Source organism: Lissotriton helveticus, chromosome 3_1 (genome assembly GCF_964261635.1).
Source record: "Lissotriton helveticus chromosome 3_1, aLisHel1.1, whole genome shotgun sequence".
NCBI classification, from domain to species: domain Eukaryota; kingdom Metazoa; phylum Chordata; class Amphibia; order Caudata; family Salamandridae; genus Lissotriton; species Lissotriton helveticus.
In genome coordinates, this window is record NC_136061.1 from 687,861,671 (window position 1) to 687,878,467 (window position 16,797).

Sequence of the window (16,797 nt, forward strand, 5' to 3'; positions counted from 1 at the left end):
TCCAGCAAATCCAAAATGTTTGAAGATGAAGTGGTGTCTGATCTGAATCTTCTCCCGCAAAGAATCTAGGGACCCACCCACAGGTAAGCCATTAAGTACCCAAAGGAAAGAGTTGGGACAATTCACGGGTCCCTCCCAGAGGAGGGGCTGGACAGTGAGGAGAATACTCCAATGTCCTTTGTCCAGTTTCACACCAGAGGAGTGGGAGCCAACAGCTACCTGAACTGGTTTGAACTGAAGTATGCAAGGAGAGCACAAAGTGTGCCCTTCAGACAGTTCTAGTGGCCCAGGCAAGCACCCCCACCCTGCCCCAATACACTAAACTCTGTCTGGGAGTTGGTCACACTTTGCCCGGGTTGGCCTGGGTTGCACTCTCTGCCATGATGCTGGGAGGGGTACGGGGGGGGGGGTGATGTAGAAAGTAAAAAAGTAAGGGAGGAGAAGAAAGGAAGTAAAAAAAATTAGGAAGCAAGCTATATAGAAAAACAGTACAAAACGCAATAATAAACACACAAAAAGTAGAAAACAACACAAAATATGAACTTACGAAGACACAGGAAAAGATAATAAATAGAGATCAGAAAAAAAGTTTTTAGAAAAAAGGATTGAAAAGATTAAGGCAGGATTGAGAAGTAGGCCCCAGCACCATAACAGAGAGAAGAAAACAAGATGGCCGCGCCATGCACGAACGCATGCTGAAGTTCGCACGATATTTCCCACAAACATGCAATCAGTGTTCCCGTATGGCAGAAATGTCACTCGAATTGAACTGCTTAGCGGAGTTCCGCATAGCGCTGCTACGCGAACTCCGCCCAGGCTTAATCATAATGAATTACTAACAACAAGGAGCTCCAGAGGGAAAACTATTAACCAGGTCACCCTCCACTCATACATCACTAAACAACAATAGACCTGGCTATGCGAAATGACAATCACTTTCTTACATAGGACTGGTGTTTGAGGGGATCCACCTCTACCCAACAGCTGGTCGGAACAGTTTGCCAGTCTAATCCAGTCGTAAATGTCTGCGATCTTACATTTTTCATGAGTGTAAGTTTTGTCAGTCAACTCATTACAACAATACACTTAGCTAAAGGAGGTGTATAAAAAAAAAGACAGAAAAATATGTGTGAAGATGAGACGGTCCCTCATATGGCTACACCAGCGGATCTACTGGCAGGTTCTCACCAGTTTGCCCAAGTTTCTCATCATCAGTAACCTTCTCACCTATAAAAAAGAAAATGTGTCCAGTTTAAAGATAAGAGGTGAACATAGTGATATGTGTATTAACAAAGAAAAAGACCCCGTAATGTGCAGGAGATAAAATATATCTCTAATTAAAAATTGGGTTAAGACTCAGATATATGACGTAACGCTTTTATTCAAAATTGTGAGCTTACTCAAAAATAAAAACCAACTGCATGCCACAGTTCAAGATGGGCAAACATGTTTCATTGCCTATTTTTTGTTGCAGCAATTTCGTCAGGGCTCGAGGTCAACAATCACCTCACTGGACGTCTGACTTTGTACACGGAGTGACTGACAAACACAAACAAACACAAATTGTTTTAATTAAAATCATAATGAAACCTTATTAAATATATTTCCCAGAGTTCCATAAATCTCACACTGCAGTATTATGTATAGACTTTTATTTTGAAAATCTAAAAGCTAAGGAACAAACCCAGGTCTATATTTTGAAACAACAGTTAGTGCATTACAGAAACATCTATTTGATAGCATGGGCAACAGGGAAATTAAGAGGGTTAAAAAGTTCAGTGGCAGTGGATTTTGCACTGTCCCTCAAGTCTTTGTTTTTTTTAAGCAAAGGAGGGGTTTTCTAAAAAGAATCCCTTGGAATATCATGTAGTCATTTAAGAATAAGACCTATCCACTGCTTAATTTGAACCAGTGGTTTCAGGTGCACAGCACTGGCACTTTTCATGAGCACCAGTTACGGGCAAATTTATTGACGGGGAGATTAAGCGGTTTGCCCGGAACCACAGGATGTTGAGCTGACGCCGAGACTCGAACCTGGTTCCCCAGTTTCGAAGTCAGCAGCACTGGCCATTATGCCACATCCTCTTCCCAATTTCTTGATGAATAGGTGGCTCTGTTTTAGGCAGTGCTAACAGGAGAAATGAGCTGGTGCAAGCTGCCTACTGACGAGACCCGGCACTTATTTGTTTTTTTAAAATTAACCACTGGACCTATCACTTCTAATGAAAAAGCAACAGAATAAAATTTGACATTTCTGAATTGCTTTATTCTATAAGTTGCCTTCTTTTGTATTCCTTTTAAGCTCCAAGAATCCATGGGTGTTGAATCCCATGAGAAAGTACAATTCCTACATATTATTATTAATGTTTCATTATTATATATGTAAGAAGGATTCTGATGTAACTTTACCACTACCCAACCAATGGTGTGTTAAGACATTTAAAATATAAATTCTGTTTTAAGTATTGGTGGACAACAGTAACATTCAATAGGTGTTCTTGAAATACATTTTAACATGAATATTAGAAAGTGAAAGAGGTCTTAACAATGTTTACTGTTCTATAAATGCATTATATACAACTCATTTAATGAGTTGAGTCTGTTAAATTATTCTATTTTTGTAAAATATCCATAACTGTTCAAAATGTGTGCTAAAGAAATTCTTATAATCAAACAACAGTAACTAGCAGCTATGCAATGGATGCATTACATTTTTTTCTAAAATAAAAAAGAATGCTACAGGTCTGACACAATATCTCAGAAGCTGGAAATGTGTACACTAAATAAGGCAATATGCATATTGAATGCTTAAATAGTCTAAAACTGCAGGATTTAAAAATGTTGACATGGTGAAAAATGCATTCTTTATCTTCTTGTTTCGAAAATACATGCATTAAACACTATAGCACTATTGTGCTTAAAGAAATTAGAGTACATCAGTCTGATGTTATCTAAATATTAGCAATAAACATTAATTTGAAACATTTTGACATTATAAAGCAGTGTAGCTTTTCAAAAACAACAAGAAGTTATTTAGAGTATTGCAGCAGTTGAGGAACTTCTCTGATCACAACTATGTTATTAGAGGGGAGTTTCACATCTACCTGTACGAGTCCAATGGCACGTGAAACTCCTCTTCTGGCTTTGCAACTCCAATGGGTTCCAGCAGCTTCATATTCAAGACAAATTTGTAAATTTTAAAAGGGACCGCAAAATGATTCTTGATCTGTTAAAGAAATGTTAATATGTTAATGGTGTACATAACAAAAATATCACTAAGAATCTCATATTTTTATATATATCTAGATACCCATATATATCTATAAATATATATTCCTCACAAAAACAAAGGATAAAGCAACATTATGGTTAGGTGAAAATGTCAGTTAAAACATGCGGTTTCAAAAGTACAAAACCACTGAAATATACCAGTTATATTTATCTCAAGTAACTATAACTTGGGACCTAAAGTAACTATAACGTGTGTAATTCTACTCTGCCCCCTTATGTCTTATTTTGGATTTTTTCTAGGACTCAGGACTGACTCCCAAGTCCTAATATGGCTGCCGCCACATCCTTGTTGATGTGGTGGCAGCCAATCAGATCCCACCATGAGGTCTGTTGGTCCTGCAGATCCTCCGCGGTGTATTATATACAAAGATTCTGAGCATTCATTTCTCATGAGCTACTGACTGATTTACACTAACTCACATGAAGCAGTCTTTCTGGACTAGGATCTAGCTTTCTGCCAAATTTGGTGTAAATCTGTTCAGCGGTTTGAGATGTAGCTGTCTCTAAAGTTCCTATGGAAAAAATTAATGGGGAAAACACATTTTAGGACATCTTCCTTTTCTCAGCCCCTGTTCGAAGGATCACCCCAAAACTTTCCAGTGAAGAGCTGGGGGGAATATTTTGGGGGAAACGTTTTGTGAAGATTTGTCACAGTTTTGAAAGAATGAATGTGTGCGGGGACTGCACTCGTTTAGCCAATATTTTAATTGTTTGAACGGTACGTGTGCTGCGTTAGAATAGTGCCTGCTCACTGCGTAGTAACAAAATGTATGGCCTGGTAACGAAAGTGACCAGGACTCTAGCGCGCACCACCAATATTTCAAATTCTCCAATAAATACAATCAATTTTGTTTTTATCTCATGTTTAAACAGATAGCATCACAAATTTATTTTGCATTTTGGTAAATACCATGTATATATTAAACATTCAATCAACACGAAAAAATGTGCAATTATTAAGTTCATAAAACACAAAGTTTTCATCACAGTTGAATAAACCCAATGCATTTCGGGGCACGAGCCCCTTCGTCAGGGGTCGCAACTATGAAGTCTCGAATCCAATCAATAATTGGCTAATAACATTGCACGCGACTGTGAAGTAATCTGAATTCTTGCGACTGCATAAACTGAATTATGAGCGGTTGAGCCCGTCTAGCCTGTGGTTAAATCGATAGCGTTTGACTTGGCAGTTCGAATGAGTTACTCAGCTCACGTAAGACCGTCGTGGATCACATTTAGAGAGAGCCGGTCGGGTTTTACGTGAGCTGAGTAACTCATTCGAACTGCCAAGTCAAACGCTATCGATTTAACCACAGGCTAGACGGGCTCAACAGCTCATAATTCAGTTTATGCAGTTGCAAGAATTCAGATTACTTCACAGTCGCGTGCAATGTTATTAGCCAATTTATGATTGGATTCGAGACTTCATAGTTGCGACCCCTGACGAAGGGGCTCGTGCCCCGAAATGCATTGGGTTTATTCAACTGTGATGAAAACTTTATGTGTTTTATGAACTTAATAATTGCACATTTTTTCGTGTTGATTGAATGTTTAATATATACATGGTATTTACCAAAATGCAAAATAAATTTGTGATGCTATCTGTTTAAACATGGGATAAAAACAAAATTGATTGTATTTATTGGAGAATTTGAATTATTGGTGGTGCGCGCTAGAGTCCTGGTCACTTTCGTTACCAGGCCATACATTTTGTTACAGTTTTGAAAGAAACATACTGGGCCCCACAAACCTGTGAATTCATTTTTTTGCACACAGAGGTCCCCATTCACAGAACAACCCACATAGACGAGGACCAGGCCAGCAGCACAAGTTCAACCCAGCATGCTCACGGCTGGTAAAAATTACTAACGCTGCAGCAAATGTAATCATCGACTTAATGTTTATAGGCTGTGCTGAGCCATTGGATGTAAGGAATTAGTGCCTACTCAGGTCAATAGCGACCCTGACCCTTGAGCCACGGTGGGCAAGGAACACATCTTGCTACACAACCCTTAAAAGACCAGAGTAAAGATTCATGTTTTAATCAAGGTGTCAAGTAGAGTAAAAATTTGTGACCATATTTATCATACATAATGAGCAGATATTATTATTAGTGTATATTTATATAATTTAGAAGATTATGTAGCACTACCATGTCACCACATCAGATATGAAAGGAATAAGAATAGTCAAGTGTGGTAATGTGTACTGCATGAATATTGGCACCAGTTCATTCCAGAACGGTCAAGGGGTTCTTACAATGTTTGGCCTTGAAAGTCAGACCTGTGGTGGAGCTTGACGGGGTGGCTGAGCAGTCTTCTCACGTACCAGACTATTCAATAAACCGCTACTCTGTTCATTTTTGGGGGACATCCATTTATGTGTGCGTACATCTTTTTAACACAGCAACAGAATGGTAAAGGAAATGAGACAGTGAAAGACAGCTCCATATCTGGACCTGGAATTTTTTTTATAGTGTGAACATCTCATGCTCCTCATCAAGAGGCTGCTGTAAGTTGCTGTTGTATTGTACCTTGCATTGTATTTTCCTTTGAATGTACTTTGGAGCGTGGAGCAGAGCGAGGCATGGATTGCTCTTGCTGTTCCTTCACAGGTTCCTGTCCAGGGCATCAGTTGCTTCGGGTGTCCTGGAGGGAAGCCGGGCTCCTTTGCTCATTCTACAATAAATCTTTGGATACATACAACTTTTCGTCTTCATTACAATTGGCGACGACTTGGGATTGGATCTACGTGGATTTGCGCATAAAATTACTTCTTTAAAAACAGATTCAACATTTTTGCTGCAAGTACTTTCTAAAGAGGGTTTTAATTGTTTGTAAACCCTTCACCGTGATACGTCTGCACCTACTCACTACTGGAATTTTTGCGGATCCCCGCTGTCTTCTGCCCAGCAAAATTTAGGGTAAGACGACTTACTTTGTTATTTTGCAGACCATTGGGGAAACCGCCATCGGCTGCATTTTTCGAGCGGCGGTGGTGTTCTGCTCTGACGTGCTTCCCTCCTCGCTCTGTGGAATGCCTGATGTCTAGCAAGCTTGGGCTGCGCAAGAGATGCTAAGCACTGTGACGTGTTGGCTGATACATCAACATGCAAGGTCACACAGCGTGACCTTGCATAGCGGCCATTTTGAATTTAATCAGAGCTGTGTCGGGAAAATTTCGGACCGGCTTCTGCAACGTGAAGGGAATTTTATGGTTTTCGTTTATGAATTAACTGATTTTAACCATTTGGAACTTCTGTCCAAGGAAACAGGAGAGATAGTCGAGAGACGACTTAAATCATTTTTATTATTGGCAATTTCTATTTCTACTACATCTTCACCAATACCATTGTGATTGGTTTCAAACTGCTGGGACTATCATTTTTTTTTACTATTGTGAAAACACCTTATCTTCGCCGTAGGTCACTTTAGATGGACATGGAACAAGGATATCAGGAACCTCACGAAGTTAAACAAGTTATGGCACAGCAAAGTTTCACGGTTAGTCCTCCACATTCATTTTGGGCAACTGGATCCCAACCAAGTATGAAATGGTTGGAATGGAAGGATTACTTTGTGAATTAAATCGAAGCAGTGGATGAGGCTGGTAAGATGAAGTCTGATCAGAAGAAAAGACTCTTACTCCATTCTTTGGGGCCTATCGGATTGAAAACTTATTCTCGTATGCTCAAAATTATAAGCGGTGAAGATAGTAATGTATTTGAGTCAGCCTTAAAAGACCTTGAGAAGTACTTTGCACCTAAAGTCTGCATTGGTGTGGAACATCACAAGTTTTTCCAAAGGAAACAGAACAAAGAGGCACTTGTAGATGAGTGGGTGGATGATCTCAAAAGATTTGCTATTGACTGTAAATTTGGGGACCTACATGACGACTTAATACGTGACCGTCAGTCATGCATAATAGGAATTCTACTATCCAACATCGCTTATGGGTCAACTGGGATGCACCATCGGAAAATTATTTAGCTATTTTCAGGAAGGCTGAAATGTCTGGGAGATGTACCACTGTGATTAAAGTATCTGAAAAAGATTCTGGGGGAGTCTTTAAAGTAAAGAACACAAGTAGAAACCAATACCAACATACCATGGGTCGTGGTCAAACTCAACCACTGAGGAGCTTGTGGAGAGAGAGGAAACCGGAAGAAAGAAGGTGTTACTGCTGTGATAGCCAGGAACACGTGGCCTATAGCAAATATTGCCCTGCAGTTAGTAAGAAATGTAGTATTTGTGCTTTGGTTGGTAATTTTAGCAAAATGTGCCAGAGGAGAAATAGTAATGTTAAAAATGTGTGGGCTGAAGAGGATGGTACTGATGGGGATGCAGAAAATTGGAGTAGTTGTGTGAAAGGTTTGCAGGGAATCTTTGTTCTAAATGTCATTGACAATTCACTGAAAGGAAAGCCTGTATGTGAGATATCTATGGGTGGAGTCTCGGTCAACATGTTTGCTGATTCTGGTTCACCCTATGCTATTGTAATTGAAGCGGGATAGAAAGAAAAATTGTTAAAAATATTGGGCACCAGATATATCCCACAAAGGTTAACCCGGTAGGCTTCACTGGTGAAAAGATCAATATTTTAGGCATCAGATGGTTTGGTCCATCAGTGCTTGGCTGGATGGACCAAAAGAAATTACATATCATCCTTGACCCTAATAGCGAAGATAAAGTTCTTGTAATTGATGAAACCAGTAAGTTGGAAGATGTCTTGGTCGAAACATTTGCAGCAGTTTTTGGGAAAAAGTTAGGGGCACTCAAGGTGTTTGAACACAATATTGTACTTAAGAAGGATGCCAAGCCTTAGGTCCACAAAGCAAGGCCTATTCCTATGTTGAGAAGGGACTAAGTTAATAAAGAGTTAGAGTTTTTGATGGCAAAAGGTGTGATCGAGGAAGTGGAGAGTTCGGAGTGGATTTCTCCGGTGGTTGGTAGAGCACAAAAGCAATGGAAAAATCTGTTTATGCATTGATCTGTGCCATCTAAATAACTGTCTGAACTGGGGTGGCAGAGTGGGCTAAAGAACGGTGATGGATTAAACCCAGATCTTTTGACTGGGTGTGAGTGTTTGATTGATTCAGATGCTCCGTCCATCACCACCCCCTTTTGTACCACCTAAATAATAACATCGTCATTGAGAAATTTCCCCTGCCAAAGATAAATTAAATGGTTTCATCACTCAAGGGGGTGACATGGTTTTCCACCATTGACTTATCGGCAGCTTACCACCAGGTCATACTCACGCCGAAGTCCAGAAAGCTCACTGCTTTCATTATGCCATTTGGCTGTTACCAATTCAGGCGCATGCCATTCGGCCTTGCCTCAGCTGCTGCGGTTTTTCAGCGGTTGATCCATATACAATTTGGCAAAATAAGGGGCAAGAGTTTCTTTCAAGATGACATTTTAGTCGCTGCCAAGGGCAAAGAAGAACATGATTGTTTTTTTGAAGGAGGTGTTGGAAGTATTACAAAGCGTGAGTTTGACTGCTGAACCTAGCAAGTGCAAGTTTGCTCAGAGGAGTCTGTCTTTAATTAGGACATATTATAAATGAAGATGGGGTGAAAGCCATGCCCTCCTTGATCAATGCTATTGTAGATTCACCTGCACAAACTACAAAAGATGAAGTAAAATCTTTTATAGGCATTGCCGAATATTGTGCTAAGTTCATACCTAACTTTGCCATCAAGGTGTATAATATACGCTTACTTCTCAAGAAGAATGTAAAGTTTGTGTGGTCTGCTGACTGTGAATCAGAATTTTCCTTAGTCAAAGCTGACCTAGGTAAAGTGATTGCTTGAAGCAGTTTTGACCCAAACTCAGGATGTTTCCTAACTACTGATGCAAGTGATAAAGGACTAGGTGAGGTTCTATCGCAAAAATGGTGTGATGGTGGTGAGAGAATAATCTTATTTGCATCTAGAGCTTTATTCCCTACAGAGAGCAAATACCCTATTATAGAGAGGGAGGCACTAGCTTGTGCTTGGGCCTTGGAACATTTTCGTGCTTTTGTTTGGGGTAAGCCAGTTACCATTCACACTGACAATCGACCGTTGGTGAGAATTTCAACCACGAGGGCTGTGTTGGGGCCTTGACCAGATTAGCTAGGATTTCCATGAGGATGAAAGAGTGTGTGTACAAGATCATCTATGTGCCTGGCAAGGACAATGTGATGGTTGACTGCCTGTCAAGATTACCATTAGAAGAATCTGTGGACGATCCTTGGGGAAATTATAGCATTGCCTTTGTACATGATTCTGGTACACCACACAGCTATTGCTAAGACTGAATGGTTGTAAGAACAGCGTAAGGGCAAAGAATTACAAGCTGTGTCAGAACATATCTGTAAAGGCTGGCCTAGGAAAGATAGCATAACTGCTGATTTGAAACCTTTTTGGGGGGTGAGAATAGAATTATCTGTGGACAAGGACTTAATCTTGAGAGGTGACAGGAAAATTACGCCTAAAACCTTGCGGAAGAAAGTGTTGCAATTGTGCCATGAAGGTCATTTTGAGGTAATAAGGACAAAATTGGTGGTCAAAGGCATTTTTTTGGTGGCCAGGAGTAGACAAGGGGGTAGAGAGATTTGTAAGAGAATGTTCAGTTTGTTGCTCGACTGACAAATCCTTAAAGACCTTGAAGCCTCCTATGAGTGAGGGTTTTGTTTCCAGTCTTCCATGGGAAGTTGTGGCAGTAGATATTTTTGGATCGGTTGGTGAAGACAAAGAATATAGTTTGGTTGCTATTGATTTATTTTCTAAATGGCCTGTTGTAGATGTTGTGGAGAAAGTGGACAAGAACACTAATCTTGAATTTCTCGACAAACTGTTTGTCATGGAAGGCTTACCAGTTAGCATTTTTAGTGACAACGGAGAGCAAGTTACATCAAGCAATGCTACAGATTATTTTGAGAGGAGTGGTATTAAGCCCAAGACCACTTCTCTGTGCAATCCAAGTGGCAATGGAACCGTGGAGCGCTTTAACCGTGTGTTGAAAGGTGTGATTCAAGCAGCTATGAGCAAATAGATGGATTGGAAACTAGAGATACAAAAGTGGTTTGGGCATATAGGGTGACTACTCACGCTGCCACTGATTTGTCTCCTTTTGTTATGATGATGGGCAGGAAACCCAGATGCAAGTGTAGTCCCAGTTGGCTTTTGGATGGTAAAGTGGAGCAATGGTCTCCCACTGAGGTTAAAAACAATTTAGAGTTGGTACATAAAAGAAAGGAATATTACGATGAATGTCATGGTTTTAAAGCTGTTCCAGTTGCGGTAGGTGACTGGGTCCGTATCAAAAGACCTGTGAAAGTCCCTAAGGGTGATAGTCAGTTTGAAGCACTGCAAGAGGTAGTTGAGGTTCTTCGAAATGCGGTCAAACTGAAGGATGGAAGGGTCTGGAACCTTAAAAAGGTTGCTTTCGACTTGGAACTTAAACCTGGTGTTCCATTTACTCTAGCTCCCTCTAAAAGATTAGTTGAACTCTGCGTGGGTGGAAGAATATTTTGATCATAGCACTGTCCAATCTGGGATGGCTTCTGATAAAATTCATGATAGTGGACCGATGGAATGTAACCAGAGTGCTGTGGAATGTAGGCAACACGTCCAGGAGGACACCCTTGTTCCAGAGGAAACTTCGTTTGGAAAGAGTGAGGAGGGGCATTCGGCATCATTGAACCTGTTGTGGAAAATGCAGATACGGGTGACACTGGTAAGAGAAAAAGAGTTCTTCCTGAGTGATTGAAAGAATATGTAATGTGACTTGTAATTATTTTCCTTGCTCTCTTATTATTGATTTTTACAATGCCCCACAGTGCGTTTTGTTTCTTTTCTATTGTAAGGAGGGGGGGGGGGGGTGTTGTATTGTACCTTGCATTGTGTTTTCCTTTGAATGTACTTTGGAGCGTGCTGTTCCTTCATGGGTTCCTGTCCCGGGCATCAGTTGCTACTGGTGTCCTGGAGGGAAGCCGTGCTGCCTGGCTCTCGCCTGTTTTTCCTTTGCTCTTTCTACAATAAATCTTTGGATACATACAACGTTTTGTCTTCATTACTATTGTAAGTTGCACTTTTGGCCTGAGTAACCTGTACTATCTGATGTACTTTGAACCTACTTGCTCTAAGCCCCCACCTCAACGTTAACTGCGACTGAACTGTCTGTTTTGCCATGTAGGATCTCGATTTAACCTTTATTTGGGTACCAGCAGAGATTTGCTTGATATTTCCATTAATATTTGGTTGTGGGGCAAGCAGCATTTGATATTCTGGTTGATATCAGAGGAAGTAAGGAAACAACTTAAGAACTTTAACTGTGGTAGTCTGTTATGGGACACCTTACCTTCTTTCCTCATTATTTAAACGCAACAGGTTAGGTGGAGGACTCATGCTGTTAGAGGCTCTCAAACAGCACTTGTCATGTTGTGAAAGGGGGCTGACTTCTGATACTGCGTGGACAGCTCCTGTGACTGGGATGCCTCCTACAGCTCCTATGTTGCGATACATTTCTCTTCTTCCTGCTTGGACAGAAGACGGCTTCTGTGACGATGAACCTTTCTTATTGGGTACTGTCAACGTCAGCCTACGGAGAGCCCTGTGCTTCTAATTTTAATCGGCGTCTCCGTTTCCTTTGTACGGAGAGCCAGGTGACTAAAACTAAAGTTAAAGTCTTCACTGATGGAACTAAAGGCAAGGGCTTTGCTGACACGCACAGCTGTAGATATTAGGAGTATTTTGTTCATGTGATATTTGCACTATTTTACCAGGAGACCAGCGTGTCACTGATGCACACATCTTTCACTACTACACCAGGAGACCAGAGTACACTGATGTGCACAGCTGTGCGAGGTACTTGGCTGATGCGCACAGCATCTTGCACTTCTTTTGGTGGTTTGTGATTTTTGGTTGGGTGTACAGTCAGTTCTCCTATGCCCCTTATTACATATCTACAGCTTATGGTGTTCTGCATTGGGTGATAGACACGCCTTAGTGGAGACATTTGTGCTTAATGCACATGTTACGACTTGTGTAACAATATATCTGTAAGAGACATTAGTTAGTGATAGATTCCTTACCTTAGAATATCCCCAGGTGTCAGACAGGATCCGGAATGTTTTTCGTCAGCAGTACCCCTGCGAGTCGGTAGGTGGCGTCATGCAGCTCCGCGTCCGTCGCTGGCTTCGTAAGCGCCAAGATGACGTCACAGAGACTACTTAGGCGGCACCTATGCGCGCTAACGTCAGTTCTGTACACGACTTTCAGCGCCAGAAACGCAGAGCCATGCAAGAAACTGACCACTGGTGCCATGAAATTAGGGCCCTGAAAGGGATGACCTTAACCCTAGAAATCAGTTCGCAGAACGGGGAGGATGAGTGGGGCGGTAAGGAATCTATCACTAACTAATGTCTCTTACAGATATATTGTTACATAAGTAGCAACTTGTGCATCTGAAAGAGACACGTTAGTGATAGATTCCTTACCTTAGAATAGATACCCCAGCAATACCAACCCTGGTGGTGGGTTTGCGAATAAGATCACACCAGAAAGTCACGGAGAACAGAACGGCCAAAGAAGCTGTCTCTCTGGACTTGACTGTCAAGGTAATAATACTTCATAAACGTGTGCAGCGAAGCCCACGTGACTGCCTAACTAATGTCCTGCAAGGGATTGCCGCGTCCCAAGGCAGTAGTGGCTGCCGTCGCCCTGGTAGAATGGGCACGTAGCCCCACCGGAGGCTCCGTATTAACCAACGAGTAACAAGCTTTGATGCACAGAACGACCCACCAAGAAATGGTCCGTTTGTGCAGGGCTGACCTTTTTGGGCATCTACATAGTCCACGAAGAGCTGGTCATCCACCCGGAACTGTTGTGTGTGCTTCAGATAGAACGAGGAAAAACCAAAGGTGATGATGGACGGAGCATTGACAATACAAACACTCACCCCCAGTCAACTGATCTGGGTTTGATCCATCACCGTTCTTTAGCTCACTCTGCCACCCCAGTTGCTTGGCAGTTCGGGCTGGACTGTTCCCACGAGGCACAGGGTCAGCCTGATTTGCATATAGCCATGTCTGAACTGGGGTGGCTGAGTGAACTAAAGAATGGTGATGGATAAAACCCAGATCAGTTGACTGGGGGTGAGTGTTTGATTTGTTCAAACGCTCCGTCCATCATCCCCTTTTGTATCGCTTTGTTCGCCCTAAGTGTGGCAGGGTATGCTCAGACGCGAGTCCCTTGTTCACTTGGCCACTGGATTCAAGATAGCCTGGCTGATGAGGATTATGAATCCGAAACTGGTCCCAGGATGCTTGTCTCCGGTCCAGGGAAGACATGGCTTGGCAGTTCGGGCTGGACTGTTCCCACGAGGCACAGGGTCAGACTGATTTGCATATAGCCATGTCTGAACTGGGGTGGCTGAGTGAACTAAAGAATGGTGATGGATTAAACCCAGATCAGTTGACTGGGGGTGAGTGTTTAATTTGTTCAAACGCTCCGTCCATCATCCCCTTTTGTATCGCTTTGTTCGCCCTAAGTGTGGCAGGGTATGCTCAGACGTGAGTCCCTTGTTCACTTGGCCACTGGATTCAAGATAGCCTGGCTGATGAGGATTATGAATCCGAAACCGGTCCCAAGATGCTTGTCTGCGGTCCAGGGAAGACATGGCTTGGCAGTTCGGGCTGGACTGTTCCCACGAGGCACAGGGTCAGACTGATTTGCACATAGCCATGTCTGAACTGGGGTGGCTGAGTGAACTAAAGAATGGTGATGGATTAAACCCAGATCAGTTGACTGGGGGTGAGTGTTTGATTTGTTCAAACGCTCCGTCCATCATCCCCTTTTGTATCGCTTTGTTCGCCCTAAGTGTGGCAGGGTATGCTCAGACGTGAGTCCCTTGTTCACTTGGCCACTGGATTCAAGATAGCCTGGCTGATGAGGATTATGAATCCGAAACCGGTCCCAGGATGCTTGTCTCCGGTCCAGGGAAGACATGGCTGGCAGTTCGGGCTGGACTGTTCCCACGAGGCACAGGGTCAGACTGATTTGCATATAGCCATGTCTGAACTGGGGTGGCTGAGTGAACTAAAGAATGGTGATGGATAAAACCCAGATCAGTTGACTGGGGGTGAGTGTTTGATTTGTTCAAACGCTCCGTCCATCATCCCCTTTTGTATCGCTTTGTTCGCCCTAAGTGTGGCAGGGTATGCTCAGACGCGAGTCCCTTGTTCACTTGGCCACTGGATTCAAGATAGCCTGGCTGATGAGGATTATGAATCCGAAACCGGTCCCAGGATGCTTGTCTCTGGTCCAGGGAAGATATGGATTGGCAGTTCGGGCTGGACTGTTCCCACAAGGCACAGGGTCAGACTGATTTGTATATAGCCATGTCTGAACTGGGGTGGCTGAGTGAACTAAAGAATGGTGATGGATTAAACCCAGATCAGTTGACTGGGGGTGAGTGTTTAATTTGTTTAAACGCTCCGTCCATCATCCCCTTTTGTATCGCTTTGTTCGCCCTAAGTGTGGCAGGGTATGCTCAGTCTAGAGTACCTTGTTCACTTGGCCACTGGATTCAAGATAGCCTGGCTGATGAGGATTATGAATCCGAAACCGGTCCCAGGATGCTTGTCTCCGGTCCAGGGAAGACATGGCTTGGCAGTTCGGGCTGGACTGTTCCCACGAGGCACAGGGTCAGACTGATTTGCATATAGCCATGTCTGAACTGGGGTGGCTGAGTGAACTAAAGAATGGTGATGGATTAAACCCAGATCAGTTGACTGGGGGTGAGTGTTTGATTTGTTCAAACGCTCCGTCCATCATCCCTTTTGTATCGCTTTGTTCGCCCTAAGTGTGGCAGGGTATGCTCAGACGTGAGTCCCTTGTTCACTTGGCCACTGGATTCAAGATAGCCTGGCTGATGAGGATTATGAATCCGAAACCGGTCCCAGGATGCTTGTCTCCGGTCCCGGGAAGACATGGCTTGGCAGTTCGGGCTGGACTGGTCCCACGAGGCACAGGGTCAGACTGATTTGCATATAGCCATGTCTGAACTGGGGTGGCTGAGTGAACTAAAGAATGGTAATGGATTAAACCCAGATCAGTTGACTGGGGGTGAGTGTTTGATTTGTTCAAACGCTCCGTCCATCATCCCCTTTTGTATCGCTTTGTTCGCCCTAAGTGTGGCAGGGTATGCTCAGTCTAGAGTACCTTGTTCACTTGGCCACTGGATTCAAGATAGCCTGGCTGATGAGGATTATGAATCCGAAACCGGTCCCAGGATGCTTGTCTCCGGTCCAGGGAAGACATGGCTTGGCAGTTCGGGCTGGACTGTTCCCACGAGGCACAGGGTCAGACTGATTTGCATATAGCCATGTCTGAACTGGGGTGGCTGAGTGAACTAAAGAATGGTGATGGATTAAACCCAGATCAGTTGACTGGGGGTGAGTGTTTGATTTGTTCAAACGCTCCGTCCATCATCCCTTTTGTATCGCTTTGTTCGCCCTAAGTGTGGCAGGGTATGCTCAGACGTGAGTCCCTTGTTCACTTGGCCACTGGATTCAAGATAGCCTGGCTGATGAGGATTATGAATCCGAAACCGGTCCCAGGATGCTTGTCTCCGGTCCCGGGAAGACATGGCTTGGCAGTTCGGGCTGGACTGGTCCCACGAGGCACAGGGTCAGACTGATTTGCATATAGCCATGTCTGAACTGGGGTGGCTGAGTGAACTAAAGAATGGTAATGGATTAAACCCAGATCAGTTGACTGGGGGTGAGTGTTTGATTTGTTCAAACGCTCCGTCCATCATCCCCTTTTGTATCGCTCAGATAGAACGAGAGCGCACGTTTTGGGTTCCGACGGTGGAGCCTCTCTTCCTCTTTTGAACGAGGCGGAGGCAGAAAGAAGGTGGGCAAAGTGATGGTCTGCCCGATGTGGAAGAGCCTGACAACCTTTGGCAAGGAAGAAGGACGGGTTCTTAAAACCACCTTGTGCGGATGAACAGAAAGGAAAGGAGGTTTAGAAGAAAGAGCCTGGAGCTCACTCACTCTTCTGGCAAAGGTGATGGCTACCAGGAAAGCCGTCTTTAGAGTGAGAAGACGTAAAGGGCAGTTATGAAGGGGCTACAAGGGAGTGCACATCAGATAGGTCAAGACAAGAATTAAGTCCAATTGAGGCATTATGAAAGGCACGGGAGGAAACGTGTGTGCAATGCCTTTCAGGAAAAAGGTTAACAACTGGGGACTTAAAGAGAGAAGGCTGATCTGGAAGCCGCAGAAAGGCAGAGATGGCTGAAAGATAACCTTTGATAGTGCCCAGAGCAGAGCACTGCTGGGACAAGGATAGTAGGAACAGCCGGACCTCACAAAGAAGGGCAGAAAGGGGATCCACAGCCTTTGCTGTGCACCATACCACAAATTTGTTCCACCTGCAGGTGTATATCATCGTAGAGGAGGGACGCCTGGCTGCCAGAATGACATCACAGACTTCGGGAGGAAGATCGAAAG

General features: G+C 43.3%; 1 protein-coding gene and 1 long non-coding RNA gene across 3 annotated transcripts in view; one reads left to right on the forward strand and one right to left on the reverse strand.

Moving 5' to 3' along the window:
• The window catches only part of VPS13C (vacuolar protein sorting 13 homolog C), a 2,773,485-nt gene that overhangs the window by 1,129,056 nt on the left and 1,627,632 nt on the right, over positions 1–16,797 (reverse strand). For both annotated transcript variants that reach the window (XM_078680824.1, XM_078680823.1), the window contains exon 57: positions 3,105–3,226. In XM_078680824.1, the coding sequence (XP_078536950.1) occupies positions 3,105–3,226 (122 nt within the window). The remainder of the gene's footprint in view (positions 1–3,104; positions 3,227–16,797) is intronic.
• Positions 1–16,797, forward strand: part of LOC144822865 (uncharacterized) — a 790,049-nt gene that overhangs the window by 31,029 nt on the left and 742,223 nt on the right. The window lies entirely within an intron of this gene.